The 20,267-nt window shown below is 49.7% G+C and overlaps 1 protein-coding gene across 1 annotated transcript; it reads right to left on the reverse strand.

Moving 5' to 3' along the window:
• Positions 1-1,877: 1,877 nt before the first annotated feature.
• On the reverse strand, positions 1,878-20,261 carry SESN1 (sestrin 1). Its single transcript, XM_056566272.1, has 11 exons — positions 20,192-20,261; positions 11,150-11,215; positions 10,765-10,965; positions 9,305-9,487; positions 8,952-9,188; positions 7,855-8,002; positions 7,625-7,737; positions 5,291-5,481; positions 4,910-5,029; positions 4,826-4,850; positions 1,878-2,911 (listed from the first exon to the last, which is right to left on the reverse strand). The coding sequence occupies exons 3-11, from the start codon at positions 10,933-10,935 to the stop codon at positions 2,825-2,827; spliced, it is 1,275 nt and encodes a 424-aa protein (XP_056422247.1). The 5' UTR covers positions 10,936-10,965; positions 11,150-11,215; positions 20,192-20,261; the 3' UTR covers positions 1,878-2,824.
• Positions 20,262-20,267: the final 6 nt, after the last annotated feature.

Genomic DNA, 20,267 nt, shown 5'->3' on the forward strand with positions numbered 1-20,267 from the left:
TTTCCTTGGCCTCTTTATGTACATTAATACAAATTTTTACCTGGGGTGCCCAAACTTTTGATCCCCATTATACACATGGGGGGGGGGGGGGATGTGCATACTGCAGAGCATTGCACACGAGTGTCTGTAGAAGACCCTAGGGTACAATGCTCTGTAGTCAGCACAACCCCCCATGTGTATAGCAGTGTGTGTATGAACATTCCTATACAGGTGGGGGTATGTGCAGAGCATTGTACCCTTGTCTGGGTGCAACGCTCTGCACATACCACCTACACACACAGGGGTATGTGCATACTGCAGAGCATTGCACCCCAGTGTCTGTAGAAGACCCTAGGGTGCAATGCACTGTAGTCAGCACAACCCCCCCTGTGTATAGCAGTGTGTGTATTAGCATTCCTATACAGGTGGGGGTATGTGCAGAGCATTGCACCCTAATCTGTACACCCGAGTAACTGTAGAAGACCCTAGGGTGCAATGCTCTGTAGTCAGCACAACCCCCCTGTGTATAGCAGTGTGTGTGTATTAGCATTCCTATACAGGTGGGGGTATGTGCAGAGCATTGCACCCTAATCTGTACACCCGAGTAACTGTAGAAGACCCTAGGGTGCAATGCTCTGTAGTCAGCACATAAACCCCTCCCCCCCTATGTGTATAGTACACTCCTATACAGGGCAAAGCATTGCATCCTAGTCTGTACTATAGACAAGGGTACAATGCTCTGCACATACCCCCACCTATATAGAGGGGGGGGTTGGAAAACACTAGGGTGCAGTGTACCTAGCCCTATGTACAGAGGCCCTGGCTGGGAGGATAGTTAAGATACTTACAGACCCAGCCGGGCCGCCGCATGGGACAACAGCAGGGTTTACACAGTGGCAACTTTTGAGGTAAGGCCTCTCAATGCGCTCTGCAGGGGCTGAATTGGGAACCGACCTTGGTGCTTGTCTGAAGGCAGTGAGGGAGAGTGAATGCCTGTGTGAGTGTGTTCCCTGGCAGTGCATGCCCGCGCACACACACAGTAGAAATCTCCTATACTGGATACCGGTATGCTTTACGGCCGGTATCCAGTATGCTGTAAAATCTAGACTAGTCTGTCTAAAAAAAATAAAAAATAAAAAAAATAAAAAAAAAGGTGACCCCCTAGTTGCAGCTATTTTTGAGCTTTAAAAGGGGTATTCCAGGAAAAAACACACACTATATATTATATATATATATATCTATCTATATCTATCTCTCTCTCTCTCTCTCTCTCTCTCTCTCTATCTATATCTATATCTCTATATCTCTATCTATCTATATATCTCTCTCTCTCTCTCAACTGGCTCAAGTTAAACAGATTTGTAAATTACTTCTATTAAAAAATCTTAACTTCAGAAGCTCATAAGGACTGAAAGGGTTACGATTTTTTAATAGAAGTAATTTACAAATCTGTTTAACTTTCTGGAGCCAGTTAATCTATATAAAAAAAGGTTTTTGCCTGGAATACCCCTTTAATTTCAGGTGAAATTTTTTTTTTTTTTAACAGGTGTTTATTGTGAAATGTCATTATAATGAGTCCTGCAATATATTAAAAGTTTTTAACAATGACCGTGCCTCTTTAAAGGTCTACTGGCTAAGAAGCAAATCACTGGTGAAACCAAATAAGGGTGTAATATGTATGGGAGCTCAACAGCAAGTATATTCCTCTGTAGTGCCACCCAAGAGAAGTGATCCCTCAGTACAAGACAGACATACTAAATCCTACACAATGATGACCCAGCTATCTGGTGAGGTTAAGGAGAGACGCCACCCCATCTAATCATAATACATTAGTGTTTTTTTTTCCAATTGTTTTCCTAAAACAGATACTTTATAATAAATACAAAAACATATTTTTTATTTATTTATCTTTATTTAGAAAATATCAATACTGAAAAAGCTTCAAAAGATATTTACCTGTTTATAACTTCCATAATACAAACCCTTTCATACATTTCTTTTCCAAACCCAGCTAGGTTTTCGTTTAACATTCACATCTTAATCAAGTTTGAAACTGTAAACCGCGGGTGGTTGTCAGCAGAAGCAAATGACTAGTACGTTACCAGTTCAGATAGCCTAACTGCATCCTTCTACCCTGACTGCTGCCACAGACTACAGCAGAGTGAGATCCCAAAGTGTGCACCCCACAACCAAGAGGTATTCCACATTCCCTGTAGTCAAAGAATATCGAGCAGACCTTCTAAAGAGTGAATACTATGTATATACACACACATTGTAAGGAAGACCGTTCAAATCTTATATCTCACAGCTTATTGTACAGCACTATACACAGCCAATGGTCTAGCTGTAATTCTGCAAAGTGGGGTTGGAGATTTCAAAGTTGCTGTATATGGCAAAAAAAATTAACATGCACAAGTGTATGGGAATGCACACTTTCTGTATGATGTTATAACAAGGCTCAGGTTGTAGCAGTATCCATATATGCTTGCTTATTTAGCTTAATGGGAACATCCACATCTTGTCAACAGGACAGCAGCACCACTATAGCCCCAGTGGAAATACAGAGCACACGTTTCCCAGTCCATCCTCAATACTTCCAAAGAGTCCATCACTGCAAGAACACACAACTGGATCCCAAAGACCAGACTTGTATGTGTTCATGAGTTGCAGGATTGCAAGGCTTTGCCAACATTCAACTGTCAGCCTAGTAAAAACCAACCAGCTGATATGATAGGAATTATGGCACAATGGACTTCTGAAAAAACGTAGATACCAAAAAGGCAAGTCCAGAGAGCAGAGATCCCCGTGATACATTCATTGTAGGATGTCATTGAAGACTGCGCATTCAGGTCATATACCTAGTGATTGCTCTCAGAGCATAAAGGAGTTCAGCTTGCATCCTCGCTTCCATAAGAAGCAAATTAACATGAACCTATAGAACAAAGGGAAAAGAAAGTAGTGTTAGATTTACAACATACATATACACACACACACACACACACACACACACACATGGCTGTATATGTTGGCACCCCTGAAATTCTTGTGAGAAAATGAAGTATTTATCACAGAAATAGGATTGCAGTAACCTGTTTATTGCCTTTGTATGTATTAGAACTAAACCAAAAAAAAATATATATATATAAAAGTTTAAAAAAAAATGGTTCTGAAGTGGCCAGCATTGAGTCCAGATCTAATCCCACTGAACACCTGTGGAGAGATCTTAAAATTGCTGTTGCGAAAACGAAAAGGCGACCTTCCAATAAGAGACGTGGAGCAGTTGGCAAAGGAAGAGTGGTCCAACATTCCGGCTGAGAGGTGTAAGAAGCTTATTGATGGTTATGGGAAGCGACTGATTTCAGTAATTTTTGGAACCAAATATTAAGTTAAGGGTGCCAATAATTTTGTCCAGCCCATTTTTGGAGTTTGGTGTGACATTATGTCCAATTTGCTTTCCCCCCCCCCCCCCCCTTTTTTTTGGTTTAGTTCCAATACACACAAAGGGAATAAACATGTGTATAGCAAAACATGTGTTACTGCAATCCTATTCTGGGAGAAATACTTCATTTTCTAGAAAAATTTCAGGGGTGACAACATTTACGGCCATGACTGTACCTCTACACACTGCGGCATATTGCAAAGAATCACCCCCCAAAGTGTAAAAAAAAAACAAAGAATGAATTAAAGCGTACCGAGCGTATGAAAAACTAAAACCGAACCCAGTGAGCATAGTTACGGATCATGCCAGTTGATATAGAATAGTAATCTAAAAAGACACATCTGGAAGTTGTCTACAATATAAAACTATGTTCATTAAACATAAAAAAAAAAAAACTACACTCAATGCACCATAAGTGTACCTACAATAATGGAGACCTCTAATATGTAATACACATCAGAGGACTCCATTGGTGAAAGGTGTCTGAAGTTTATGTCCTTACCAATCCCCAGGACAAGTCTCCTAAAATACTTGATAGAATTCAAAACTTAAAGAAAAAAAACTGTCAGCCTGTTGACCCACACTAATCCTAATACACTGGCTTATAGTGTGGGTGAACAGGAGTCAAATGAGGGGTAACTTAAATATGTCCAGTAGGTCCTGAGATTTCCCAGAAGATCCTCTGCTAAATTCAGTGAATCGCGTGCAGGGGGCGGGGCTTTGTGACTCCCCTTCACTAGGATGTGGAGTCAGACAGACAATTATGTAAATTAAGCCGGCGAAGCCCTGCTCACTGTGCGTGATTCACTGAATTCAGTGACCCCTTTCTTTGAAACTAGCTCTAAACCTTAACATTCATATGGTGATTAAAGGGGTACTCCAGGGAACTGAACTTATCGGGCACTTATCCTCTATCCACAGCATAGGGGATAAGTGTCTGAATAAGAAGTACGCTACAGAACTGAACTTGAGAATTGGTGACTAAAAAGGAGTTAAAAAATAAATAAAATATAAAAAAAAAAAAACTAGTGGTACTGCACCATAATATGACTGGGGTTATGTATACACAAAATAGTCGATATATTCAGACCTACAAGCTAAGGTACAGTACAACACTAAAGTAAAACCTAAGTATCGCGCCCCTTCTACATTGCCTATAATTCCTCCTGATGAGTCATTGAAACATGTATAGGGGGTAGTTTCAAAGAAAGGGGTCTTTTTGAAATGGGTTACTGTATTTGAGTTTAGTTTGGGGTTCCTGGTTTACCTGTACTGGGGTGTAATAAACTTACCACTAATAAAATTACATTTATTGCTAAAAACACAAGTATGTGAAGAACCAAATACTACAACAGTGCACTTCTTATTAACTGCCTGGGCTTTAAGATCTATCCAACCAGGGCTCACCTTCTCAGAATGCCTGAACTGCCTCCAGAAGCTGTCATACATTCTTTTGGTTGTCTTTTCTGGACTGCACACCACATTTTTTATCAGAAGCTGTCATACATTCTTTTGGTTGTCTTTTCTGGACTGCACACCACATTTTTTATGTAAACTTTAAAGCTACGGTCCAGTAGCTGATTTATTTCTCCATAGTCATAATCGTCATACCTGTCAAAGACCAAATAAAAATAGGGTTAAAAATATAGAAGATTACAGCGAATAATAAATGAGAAACATCTACATAGTACTAAAAAAGAAGAAAAAAATGGTGGTTATGGTGCTCTTGCCTCTATCGTACACATTAGATGGGGAGGTCAAGTTGTATCATAATCTGTACATGACAAGAGTTTTTCTCCTTATTCTTTGACTTGACAATCTTTGAGTCACAACTACTATGAGAACCATGCATAACATAGCAGAAAATCTTACCTTATTCCAAACATACAATGAACATAGTTCCATATGGCCCTTCGCAGAGTTGAGGTATCTACATGACTGTGCATTGCCATAGTGTTATAAGTAAGGTTATATGCAATGTGAAACTTTTCATCTAGTAGCTGCCCAACGTCTGGATAAAGACGATTTACTAAGGAGTAGCCATGGTCTTCCCAGCTGAAATCCTGAAACAACAATAGTCAAGGTTTAGTTGCGTTTACCAAGCAGCATTCCTATGGATTTTGTTAACCTAATGTTAAAGGGGTACTCCGCCCCAAGACATCTTATCCCCTAGCCAAAGGGATAGGGGACAAGATGTCTGATTGCGGGGTCCCTCTGCTGGGGACCCCGTGATGTCGGCTGCGGCACCCCAGACATTCAATGCACGGAGTGAACTTCGCTCTGTGCCAGAAGACTGGTGATGCGGGGCATTGAGGGGGTTTTGCCATGGACGTCACAAGTGGGGCATGGCTGTGACTTCGAGCCTCCGGCACTGCACCCGACATTAACTAACACCAGGTGCAGCAGGCTGATCGCAGGACGCAGCTTTGGATAGGGGATAAGATGTCTAGGGGTGGAGTATGCCTTTAAGACATTTCCCCACTGCAGATCAGCTATTATGTTTGTGTTATTTTCTGATACAGAACCCAAAATATCATGCTCCCTTTCACACAGTGTTAAAGTATTCCTGTCTTATGCAGACGTATATTGCTAGGATATGCTATCACTTTTTAATCAGTGTTCCATCCCCCTGAAAATAAAGGGGCTTTAATACTGTGTTCAATCCTAAGTAATACCCGAAACTCTACAGCCAGTCCCAATAACTTGAACAGGGACCATGCTGCAGTTCCCTGCACAGTTGTTAGCTGGGTCTCTGCTGTGCAGGGGAAAGACAAGAAAAAGAAAAAAAAATGTCATTTCAAATGGCTGGAGGTGCTCAACCCCAAATGCAGTTGTGCATTTATTTTGGGGGAGCAGATCCTGCCCTTGTGGTCTGTTGCTAAGGGCGATCCCCAGCATAAAATGCATACAATGGAGGATGCCTGCAGTGGACTACAAGTGCCACAATAGAATCCTACACCAGATGAAAAGTGTTACACATCCACACCGTTTATCTGGTGTAGGATTCTATTGTAGCACTTGTAGTCCACTGCAGGCATCCTCCATTGTATGCCTTTTTATGCTGGAGATCGCCCCTAGCAACAGACCACAAGGGCAGGATCTGCTCCCCCAGTATATATGCACAACTGCATTTGGGGTTCAGCATTTCCTGCCAATTGAGACCACATTTTCTTTGTTGTTCAAATCTTATACTTGGAGGTTTATAAACTCCATATTTAATGCACCTTATTCACAATTATAGGCAGCATTTTGGCAACATATCAGCCTATTTGGGTGGGGCTTATAGCCTTCCTCCCTCCTCCCATTGTATGTGTGCTATAAGGCTATAAGTCGGACCTAATGCTGCTGTAATTGCCCATACGGCACAGGTAGGTTTAGTGTTAGGTCCCGTGCCACTTGAGAAATTTTGGAGTTGGTGTGCGGGCTCTGGTATGTCCTTCAAATAAGGATATACTGGTGAAGGTCTCAATTTTCACATCATTTTGAGGGATAGTCATATGTTACTGTCTACATCTACCACAGTAGTGCACCTAAATTTATATATTGTGCAGGGGAAAGACAAAGAAGGGGTTGCAGCACCAACTAGAGTTATAACTAGGTAATATGCCCAACTACTCAACTGGTTGCACGTTTGACTGATGTGCTTCAGAGTAGAACATCTGGATTAGAGATGAACGAACTTACAGTAAATTCGATTCGTCACAAACTTCTCGGCTCGGCAGTTGATGACTTATCCTGCATAAATTAGTTCAGCTTTCAGGCGTTCCGGTGGGCTGGAAAAGATGGATATAGTCCCCTAGGACTGTATATCCACCTTTTCCAGCCCACGGGAGCACCTGAAAGCTGAACTAATTTATGCAGGATAAGTCATCAACTGCCGAGCCAAGAAGTTCGTGACGAATCGAATTTACTGTAAGTTCGCTCATCTCTAATCTGGATGACATGAAAAGTTGATCATGTAAATGGCAGTAACACTTTAATACTCAAGAAAAGTAACATTCTGGCCAGCCACCACTCCCCCTAGTGGTAGCTGGCCAGAATGTTACTATTCTTGAGTTTATGGCTATATGAAAAAGACATTCTGTAAAAAAAAAAAAAAAAAAAAAAAAAAAAAAAACACATAAAAAAAATTGTCCAGTTCATATAGAATTATACAATTTACCATATTTATATTTATTCCCTCTTAAGTTGGTAAGGAACATTTACCTGTACTCGGAAAGTTGGAACATGCATTCCGCGTCGAGAGAAGTCTTTGTAGCCATAACTTGTGTCTTCAAAATGTTTCGAGACATTTCGGGCTGGAGGAGGGTCTTCATCTTCTAAAAGTGAGATAATTATCCAAAAGGTTAATGTTATAATTTTAAGACTGTGTTGTGATACAATATAAGAATAAAGTAATGCAAGTTATCCTTATGGACAATCCACTATGTCTGTACCTGTAGCAAAAGCTAGCATGCTTTCAATCTTCTCCCTTTCAAAACGAGTAGCCATTTCCTCCTGACTAGCTTCTTCTTCATCTCTACATTCTTGAAGCTGTTTCATTTTCTCCATAAGAACTTCAACTTCACAAGAAGAATCTAAACTCTAGAGAAAAGACAAAGCAAACCTATTGGCCTCAATACAATCAAAAGCGATTTATTCTGCAAAAGGTCTTCTATCAGTTTCCCCAGCCTTTACTACAAAGATTTTATAAACCTAGAAACCTCTTCTGCCTCCGTTGATATAAAGGAATTTTATATAAGGTAGGGGAACAAACCTAGCCAAAGCATAGGGATAAGATGTCTGATCACCGGGGTCCCACTGCTGGGGACCGCCACAATCTCTCATGCAGCACCCACCTGTGTCCACGCAGCGCTGGAGACTCCATGTTTGAAGCCTCATGAACACGGGGCTGGAATATCGTGACATCATGACTCCGCCCCCGTGTGACATCACGCTTCAGACTAGGAGCCTCCTGCGCTGCGTGCAGCTCACAAAGGTGGGTGCTACATGAGAGATTGCAGGGGTCCCCACGATCAGACATCTTATCCCTTATCCTTTGGAGAGGGGAGAAGCTGTCTTAGGGCTGTTGTACCCCTTTAAAATGTGACATCTGTAAAGTTTCCTTAATTCAGTAAGTCAGTCACTGGCTCCAGCAAGGCCTCTGCTTCCCCGACATCCGCACTCTTCGTCGCCGTCATCACGTCGCTACGCACGCCGCTCCTATTGGATGAAGGAACGGCGTGCGCAGCGATGTGATGTCGTCGAGAGCGCGGACAATGCAGAGGATCCGAGAACACACCGGAGCCCCGAGGACAGGTGAGTGACAATCACCGGAGCTCACTGGGCACCGTAAACAGCTATCCGGCGGCAGCTGAAGCAGTCAGCGCTGCTGGATAGCCGTTTATGCGATGGCCCCGACAAAAAAAGCATCGTATGTCGGGGCTATCGTAGGTCGAGGGGTCACTGTATTTGCAAGTTGTTACTCTTAAAAGTACATTTGCCTAGTGCAGTGAAACAGTGAAAACCAAAAATTGCATACAAGGCAACTTACCAGGTTTCCTGCTGTCTGGCGGCTTTCATCCCCTCCATGGTTTCCATTTGTTATGTCACAAATGCAGTAGTTATTGACAGATGGGGGCCGAAGAGTGTGGCCCCCATCACTGTGGATTTCAGGACTTATCCCACAGCCGAATGTAAAAGAGGCCAATGAGTGATAGTGAGCAAGAAGAACAACTGCATGGATCAGCTCTGCCAAAGACCAACTGTGTTCTCCAGTTTTAAGCAATTGCTGGAAAACACAAAAACAAACAAAGGTCAGTCTATACCAATAGATGGCCAAAATGCTGTCAAGTGGTTTTACCCCAATGGTGGCAGTCTGATAAAAGGGAGCCTATGAGTGTTTACCTCAATGTGTTCTTTTGTGATCAGCCAAGGTCTGTGTGCCAGCAACTTGTTCAGCTCTCCTAGATTACGGAGCTTCAGTGGAGCATTTTCCAGCCCATTTAACCACTTCTGGTCCCCTCCACTCTGAATAAAGTCATTGACATGCAGGTTCACAAGATAGGAGCACTGATGCCTGGCTGCAGCCTGAAAGATCCAGATAGAAACACTGCTGTCAGTACATAGCGTTTACACTCCCAATTGTTTTCCTTATTTCAGGATTGCATGAAAGAGTTGTATCTAATAGGCAGATCTAGGGCTGGGCGGTATACCGGTTCATACCCAAATTTTTGGGCTGCAAGATATGAATTTTTCCCAAACCGAAATACCGGTTGGGCCCCTCCCCCTCGGGAATGAATTATCAGCCCAGCGTAGCCCTGTCCCCACATCGGGGAACTAATCCTATGTTACCCGCCAAGACTGTTCTGCTCCCCCCCCCCCAATTAATTATTAGCCCAGCGGGGTACTACTCACATATGTCACCCGCAAGCACTGCCCTCCTTTTTGTTGGGGGCCTCCGGGCGCTGGAACTCTATACTGTACGCCAGTGGTCTCCAACCTGCGGACCTCCAGCTGTTGCGAAACTACAACTCCCAGCATGCCCGGACAGCCGTTGGCTATCCGGGCATGCTGGGAGTTGTAGTTTTGCAACAGCTGGAGGTCCACAGGTTGGAGACTACTGGCGTATGCTGTATCCCTATGCCCGGGCTGCAAAAGATACAGAAAATAAACTTTAAACTTATCTACGTCGGCCTTATGCTGGGGACTGGAACGTCGGACAGCCGTCAGCCTATCACCGGCCGCAGCGATGTCCCGCCCCAGCAGGTGATAGGCTTAGCCCACTGTCATGTAAGGAGCTCATGACAGTGGATTTAACCTATCACTGGCCGGGGCGGGGCATCGCTGCGGCTGGTGATAGGCTGACGGCTGTCCGACGTTCCAGTCCCCAGCATAAGGCCGGCGTAGCCAAGTTAAAGTTTATTTTGTTTATCTTTTGCAGCCCGGGCATAGGGATACAGCGTACATCTCCAACCTGCGGACCTCCAGCTGTTGCAAAACTACAACTCCCAGCATGCCTGGACAGCTGTTGACTATCCGGGCATGCTGGGAGTTGTAGTTTTGCAACATCTGGAGGTCCGCAGGTTGGAGGCCACTGGCGTACAGTATAGAGTTCCAGCGCCGGTGGCCTCCAACAAAGAGGAGGAGGGCAGTGCTTGCGGGTGACATGTGAGTAGAACACCGCTGGGCTGATAATTAATTGGGGGGGGGGGGGGGGAGAGAGCAGAACAGCGCTGGCGGGTGACATGATTATGGGGGCTTGAAAGAAATACCGTTATATACCGTGGAACCGCCATAAGTTACAAAAATACAGTGATACACATTTGGTCATACCGCCTCGCTCTAGTGTCATAGCCCATACTTACCATAATCCCTATATAGTGCTGATAACAGGCAGGTAAGGGGCCATCCATCTGCAGCAGGTAATGCTGTGTTTTCAGGAAGCCTTCCAAATACTGCGGGTGAAAAACCATCACCAGGGTAATATTATCCAGCCGACCCATATCGGCAAGAGCATCAGCAAACACTGTGTGCATATTTACACCCTCTGTTCCAACTTGTAGGATCTGCGGAGAGTTCACAAAAAGGTAGAGGGTTAAGCTGGGTAGGTCTTATCAGAGGCCATCTACAGTCCTGAACAGCTATGTAGCGAGTGTTACAAATCTTCTTGTATTGATATAAACACGTTTCTACTTGCTTGGCTGGCAAGTTATTGTCAAAAAATAAAAAAAATACACACACTACACCCACCTCTTCTTCTGGGATGAATCTGCTAGGTCCTTGACCTAGGGAGCGAGGAACTCTAATTCCCAATTCCTGAAAGAAAGAACAATTCCAGTATTATTGCCTTTGAGAGATCACTTTATGTGGGTTTATTCACATTTGTGATGCTGCCAAACGGCTAACTCACCGAGCAGACAATCATAGCCGGGGGGAACGCAGGGCCAGCATTTTTTATTTACTAGCTATCGTTCTGGCACATTATTGCTCCAAATGACACTGGGGTTTCCAACCAGGAAGAAATATACTTTTACCATAAAACACTATAGGGATGAGATCCATCATACAGAACCTATGGGGTCCTGTATGATCTTTTATACAGTGGGGACATGCATATCACTAACATGGAATAGCCTATCTGGACATATGTGCTATGGTTTCATGTTCTGTCACTCACATACAATCATAACCGGCCTTTTTGCCTGTAAAAAAATAAGTAAAGTGAAGCTCATTTCTGAGACAGCACTTTCCTCTGGGAGGAGCAGCCGGGGCCTCAGAGGGATGACTGTAAGCACTCCTTTGTTTCCCAACAGGGAGCCAGCGCTTGCTGCAGAGGCAATGCATCACTTGTGCTCCTCATACCAACACATCACACATACACATACACATCACACACACACACTTGTGCTCCCCATACCAACACACATCACACACACACACACACACACACACACTTGTGCTCCCCATACCAACACACATCACACACACACACACACACACTTGTGCTCCCCATACCAACACACATCACACACACACACACACACACACACTTGTGCTCCCCATACCAACACACATCACACACACACACACACTTGTGCTCCCCATACCAACACACATCACACACACACACACACACACACACTTGTGCTCCCCATACCAACACACATCACACACACACACACACACACACTTGTGCTCCCCATACCAACACACATCACACACACACACACACACACACTTGTGCTCCCCATACCAACACACATCACACACACACACACACACACACACACTTGTGCTCCCCATACCAACACACATCACACACACACACACTTGTGCTCCCCATACCAACACACATCACACACACACACTTGTGCTCCCCATACCAACACACATCACACACACACACACACACACACACTTGTGCTCCCCATACCAACACACATCACACCACACACACACACACACTTGTGCTCCCCATACCAACACACATCACACACACACACACTTGTGCTCCCCATACCAACACACATCACACACACACACACACACACACACACTTGTGCTCCCCATACCAACACACATCACACACACACACACACACACACACACTTGTGCTCCCCATACCAACACACATCACACACACACTTGTGATCCCCATACCAACACACATCACACACACACACTTGTGCTCCCCATACCAACACACATCACACACACACACACTTGTGCTCCCCATACCAACACACATCACACACACACACACACACTTGTGCTCCCCATACCAACACACATCACACACACACACACACACACTTGTGCTCCCCATACCAACACACATCACACACACACACACACACACTTGTGCTCCCCATACCAACACACATCACACACACACACACACTTGTGCTCCCCATACCAACACACATCACACACACACACACACTTGTGCTCCCCATACCAACACACATCACACACACACACACACTTGTGCTCCCCATACCAACACACATCACACACACACTTGTGATCCCCATACCAACACACATCACACACACACACACTTGTGCTCCCCATACCAACACACATCACACACACACACACACACACACACACACTTGTGCTCCCCATACCAACACACATCACACACACACACACACACACACACACTTGTGCTCCCCATACCAACACACATCACACACACACACACACACACACACTTGTGCTCCCCATAACACATCACACTTGTGCTCCCCATACCAACACACATCACACACACACACACACACACACACACACACACTTGTGCTCCCCATACCAACACACATCACACACACACACACACACACACACACACACACTTGTGCTCCCCATACCAACACACATCACACACACACACACACACACACACTTGTGCTCCCCATACCAACACACATCACACACACACACACACACACACACTTGTGCTCCCCATACCAACACACATCACACACACACACACACACACTTGTGCTCCCCATACCAACACACATCACACACACACACACACACACACACACACACTTGTGCTCCCCATACCAACACACATCACACACACACTTGTGATCCCCATACCAACACACATCACACACACACACACTTGTGCTCCCCATACCAACACACATCACACACACACACACTTGTGCTCCCCATACCAACACACATCACACACACACACTTGTGCTCCCCATACCAACACACATCACACACACACTTGTGATCCCCATACCAACACACATCACACACACACACACACACACACTTGTGCTCCCCATACCAACACATCACACACACACTTGTGATCCCCATACCAACACACATCACACACACACTTGTGATCCCCATACCAACACACATCACACACACACACACTTGTGCTCCCCATACCAACACACATCACACACACACACACACACACACACACTTGTGCTCCCCATACCAACACACATCACACACACACACACACACTTGTGCTCCCCATACCACCACACATCACACACACACACACACACACACACTTGTGCTCCCCATACCAACACACATCACACACACACACACACACACACACACACACTTGTGCTCCCCATACCAACACACATCACACACACACACACACACACACACTTGTGCTCCCCATACCAACACACATCACACACACACACACACTTGTGCTCCCCATACCAACACACATCACACACACACACACACACACACACACTTGTGCTCCCCATACCAACACACATCACACACACACACACACACACACTTGTGCTCCCCATAACACATCACACTTGTGCTCCCCATACCAACACACATCACACACACACACACACACACACACACACACTTGTGCTCCCCATACCAACACACATCACACACACACACTTGTGCTCCCCATACCAACACACATCACACACACACACACACACACACTTGTGCTCCCCATACCAACACACATCACACACACACACACACACACACACTTGTGCTCCCCATACCAACACACATCACACACACACACACACACACTTGTGCTCCCCATACCAACACACATCACACACACACACACACACACTTGTGCTCCCCATACCAACACACATCACACACACACACACACACTTGTGCTCCCCATACCAACACACATCACACACACACACACACACACACTTGTGCTCCCCATACCAACACACATCACACACACACTTGTGATCCCCATACCAACACACATCACACACACACACACACACTTGTGCTCCCCATACCAACACACATCACACACACACACTTGTGCTCCCCATACCAACACACATCACACACACACACTTGTGCTCCCCATACCAACACACATCACACACACACACTTGTGCTCCCCATACCAACACACATCACACACACACTTGTGATCCCCATACCAACACACATCACACACACACACACTTGTGCTCCCCATACCAACACACATCACACACACACACACACTTGTGCTCCCCATACCAACACACATCACACACACACACACACACACTTGTGCTCCCCATACCAACACACATCACACACACACACACACTTGTGCTCCCCATACCAACACACATCACACACACACACACACTTGTGCTCCCCATACCAACACACATCACACACACACACACACTTGTGCTCCCCATACCAACACACATCACACACACACACACACACACACACACACACACACTTGTGCTCCCCATAACACATCACACTTGTGCTCCCCATACCAACACACATCACACACACACACACACACACACACACACACACACTTGTGCTCCCCATACCAACACACATCACACACACACACACACACACACACACTTGTGCTCCCCATACCAACACACATCACACACACACACACACACACACTTGTGCTCCCCATACCAACACACATCACACACACACACACACACACACACACACTTGTGCTCCCCATACCAACACACATCACACACACACACACACTTGTGCTCCCCATACCAACACACATCACACACACACACACACACACACACACACACTTGTGCTCCCCATACCAACACACATCACACACACACTTGTGATCCCCATACCAACACACATCACACACACACACTTGTGCTCCCCATACCAACACACATCACACACACACACACTTGTGCTCCCCATACCAACACACATCACACACACACACTTGTGCTCCCCATACCAACACACATCACACACACACACTTGTGCTCCCCATACCAACACATCACACACACACTTGTGATCCCCATACCAACACACATCACACACACACACTTGTGCTCCCCATACCAACACATCACACACACACACACACACACACACACTTGTGATCCCCATACCAACACACATCACACACACACTTGTGCTCCCCATACCAACACATCACACACACACACACACACACTTGTGTATCAGCAAGGCTGGAATCACACCTACAGTTTGAGCCAAACAGAAACGGATCCAAAAAGGAAAGGTATAAAGTCTGGAGCTTCTCAACATGAGGCTCATAACTAGATCAAAAAGCATTACAAAAACCACAGGTGTTATTCCAGCTTCAAATGTACTTCAACCCAAAGATTACAGTCACATAGGCAGATCTAGCAGATCCAAGTCATGCCGCTAACCTGATCTGTGATCTTACATGGGGCTGCAAGTAAAGAAGCAACAACTTCACAGTACAGCACTGCCACCTACATGACTGTTCACTATCCCACATGCAGGTGAGCAGCCACATAAAGGAGAGGATTCCTACAAGACCAACTACTGGGAGACTGGGCATATACTGTATACTCCTCATGCCAAGATGTCAGCTACAGGGTTCACTACAAGTTCAGAGACCAGAACCTCAACACATGAGCTGCATTTCCTTCTAACCAGACTTGTCCCTACATGTCTAACAGGAGTCCAGGCAGCCCCCCATACAGGAGGAGACCAGGCAGCCCCCCCCCCCCCCCCCATACAGGAGGAGACCAGGCAGCCCCCATACAGGAGGAGACCAGGCAGCCCCCCCCCCCCCCCCATACAGGAGGAGACCAGGCAGCCCCCCATACAGGAGGAGACCAGGCAGCCCCCCCCCCCCCCCATACAGGAGGAGACCAGGCAGCCCCCCATACAGGAGGAGACCAGGCAGCCCCCCCCCCCCCCCATACAGGAGGAGACCAGGCAGCCCCCCCCCCCCCCCATACAGGAGGAGACCAGGCAGCCCCCATACAGGAGGAGACCAGGCAGCCCCCCATACAGGAGGAGACCAGGCAGCCCCCCCCCCCCCATACAGGAGGAGACCAGGCAGCCCCCCCCCCATACAGGAGGAGACCAGGCAGCCCCCCCCCCATACAGGAGGAGACCAGGCAGCCCCCCCCCCATACAGGAGGAGACCAGGCAGCCCCCCCCCCCATACAGGAGGAGACCAGGCAGCCCCCCCCCCATACAGGAGGAGACCAGGCAGCCCCCCATACAGGAGGAGACCAGGCAGCCCCCCATACAGGAGGAGACCAGGCAGCCCCCCCCCCCCCCCATACAGGAGGAGACCAGGCAGCCCCCCCCCCCATACAGGAGGAGACCAGGCAAGCCCCCCCCCCCCCATACAGGAGGAGACCAGGCAGCCCCCCCCCCCATACAGGAGGAGACCAGGCAGCCCCCCCCCCCATACAGGAGGAGACCAGGCAGCCCCCCCCCCCCATACAGGAGGAGACCAGGCAGCCCCCCCATACAGGAGGAGACCAGGCAGCCCCCCCCCCCATACAGGAGGAGACCAGGCAGCCCCCCCCCCATACAGGAGGAGACCAGGCAGCCCCCCCCCCATACAGGAGGAGACCAGGCAGCCCCCCCCCCATACAGGAGGAGACCAGGCAGCCCCCATACAGGAGGAGACCAGGCAGCCCCCATACAGGAGGAGACCAGGCAGCCCCCATACAGGAGGAGACCAGGCAGCCCCCCCCCCCCCATACAGGAGGAGACCAGGCAGCCCCCCCCCCATACAGGAGGAGACCAGGCAGCCCCCCATACAGGAGGAGACCAGGCAGCCCCCCCCCCCCCATACAGGAGGAGACCAGGCAGCCCCCCCCCCCCCCATACAGGAGGAGACCAGGCAGCCCCCCCCCCCCCATACAGGAGGAGACCAGGCAGCCCCCCCCCCCCCCATACAGGAGGAGACCAGGCAGCCCCCCCCCCCCCCATACAGGAGGAGACCAGGCAGCCCCCCCCCCCCCCATACAGGAGGAGACCAGGCAGCCCCCCCCCCCATACAGGAGGAGACCAGGCAGCCCCCCCCCCCCCATACAGGAGGAGACCAGGCAGCCCCCCCCCCATACAGGAGGAGACCAGGCAGCCCCCCCCCCATACAGGAGGAGACCAGGCAGCCCCCCCCCCCATACAGGAGGAGACCAGGCAGCCCCCCCCCCCCATACAGGAGGAGACCAGGCAGCCCCCCCCCCATACAGGAGGAGACCAGGCAGCCCCCCCCCCATACAGGAGGAGACCAGGCAGCCCCCCCCCATACAGGAGGAGACCAGGCAGCCCCCCCCCCATACAGGAGGAGACCAGGCAGCCCCCCCATACAGGAGGAGACCAGGCAGCCCCCCATACAGGAGGAGACCAGGCAGCCCCCCCCCCCCCCCATACAGGAGGAGACCAGGCAGCCCCCCCCATACAGGAGGAGACCAGGCAGCCCCCCCCATACAGGAGGAGACCAGGCAGCCCCCCCCCCCATACAGGAGGAGACCAGGCAGCCCCCCCCCCCCATACAGGAGGAGACCAGGCAGCCCCCCATACAGGAGGAGACCAGGCAGCCCCCCATACAGGAGGAGACCAGGCAGCCCCCCCCCCCCCCATACAGGAGGAGACCAGGCAGCCCCCCCCATACAGGAGGAGACCAGGCAGCCCCCCCCATACAGGAGGAGACCAGGCAGCCCCCCCCCCCATACAGGAGGAGACCAGGCAGCCCCCCCCCCCATACAGGAGGAGACCAGGCAGCCCCCCCCCCCATACAGGAGGAGACCAGGCAGCCCCCCCCCCCATACAGGAGGAGACCAGGCAGCCCCCCCCCCCCATACAGGAGGAGACCAGGCAGCCCCCCCCCCCATACAGGAGGAGACCAGGCAGCCCCCCCCCCCATACAGGAGGAGACCAGGCAGCCCCCCCCCCCATACAGGAGGAGACCAGGCAGCCCCCCCCCCCCCATACAGGAGGAGACCAGGCAGCCCCCCCCCCCATACAGGAGGAGACCAGGCAGCCCCCCCCCCATACAGGAGGAGACCAGGCAGCCCCCCCCCCCATACAGGAGGAGACCAGGCAGCCCCCCCCCCATACAGGAGGAGACCAGGCAGCCCCCCCCCCATACAGGAGGAGACCAGGCAGCCCCCATACAGGAGGAGACCAGGCAGCCCCCATACAGGAGGAGACCAGGCAGCCCCCATACAGGAGGAGACCAGGCAGCCCCCCCCCCATACAGGAGGAGACCAGGCAGCCCCCCCCCCCATACAGGAGGAGACCAGGCAGCCCCCCATACAGGAGGAGACCAGGCAGCCCCCCCCCCCCATACAGGAGGAGACCAGGCAGCCCCCCCCCCCCATACAGGAGGAGACCAGGCAGCCCCCCCCCCCCATACAGGAGGAGGACCAGGCAGCCCCCCCCCCCCCATACAGGAGGAGACCAGGCAGCCCCCCCCCCCCATACAGGAGGAGACCAGGCAGCCCCCCCCCCCCCATACAGGAGGAGACCAGGCAGCCCCCCCCCCCCCATACAGGAGGAGACCAGGCAGCCCCCCCCCCCCATACAGGAGGAGACCAGGCAGCCCCCCCCCCATACAGGAGGAGACCAGGCAGCCCCCCCCCCATACAGGAGGAGACCAGGCAGCCCCCCCCCCCCCCATACAGGAGGAGGACCAGGCAGCCCCCCCCCCCATACAGGAGGAGACCAGGCAGCCCCCCCCCCATACAGGAGGAGACCAGGCAGCCCCCCCCCCCATACAGGAGGAGACCAGGGCAGCCCCCTCCCCATACAGGAGGAGACCAGGCAGCCCCCTCCCCATACAGGAGGAGACCAAGGCAGCCCCCCCCCCCCCATACAGGAGGAGACCAGGCAGCCCCCCCCCCCATACAGGAGGAGACCAGGCAGCCCCCCCCCCCCATACAGGAGGAGACCAGGCAGCCCCCTCCCCATACAGGAGGAGACCAGGCAGCCCCCCCCCCATACAACAGGTCCATACAGAAGACCAGGCAGCCCCCCCCCCATACAACAGGTCCATACAGAAGACCAGCAGCCCCCCCCCCCCCATACAACAGGTCCATACAGAAGACCAGGCAGCCGCCCCCCATACAACAGGTCCATACAGAAGACCAGGCAGCCCCCCCCCCCCATACAACAGGTCCATACAGAAGACCAGGCAGCCCCCCCCCCATACAACAGGTCCATACAGAAGACCAGGCAGCCCCCCCCCCCCATAAAACAGGTCCATACAGAAGACCAGGCAGCCCCCCCCATACAGAAGACCAGGCAGCCCCCCCCCCCCCCCATACAACAGGTCCATACAGAAGACCAGCCCCCCATATAGCGCAACTACTGCCTTTGTGCTCAGTTGATGTAACGCTGCGACATCGCACACCACAGGCGATAATGTGAACAAGCGCTGAGCTATAAAGGGGCGAAGGAATTCCTAGAAGGAAACTGCCCAGCCCGATCCGGTGCATTATACCGTAGTCTGTCAGCTCCGCCGCCGCTCACCTTGACTTTGTTGTTGCACACTCCGCTGCAAGCGACTGCAGATGATCTCCGGTACCGGCACGGGCCGCCCGTGGAG

Source organism: Hyla sarda, chromosome 3 (genome assembly GCF_029499605.1).
Source record: "Hyla sarda isolate aHylSar1 chromosome 3, aHylSar1.hap1, whole genome shotgun sequence".
Classification (NCBI taxonomy): Eukaryota; Metazoa; Chordata; class Amphibia; order Anura; family Hylidae; genus Hyla; species Hyla sarda.

Coding starts and splice junctions, on each gene's coding strand:
- SESN1 (XM_056566272.1), bottom strand. CDS start 10,935: ATGCACACAGTGTTTGCTGATGCTCTTGCCGATATGGGTCGGCTGGAT. Junction 9,488..10,764: donor AGCACTATATAGGGATTATG/GTAAGTATGGGC, acceptor TGGATCTTTCAG/GCTGCAGCCAGGCATCAGTG. Junction 5,030..5,290: donor CATTGTATGTTTGGAATAAG/GTAAGATTTTCT, acceptor GGTCTTTGACAG/GTATGACGATTATGACTATG.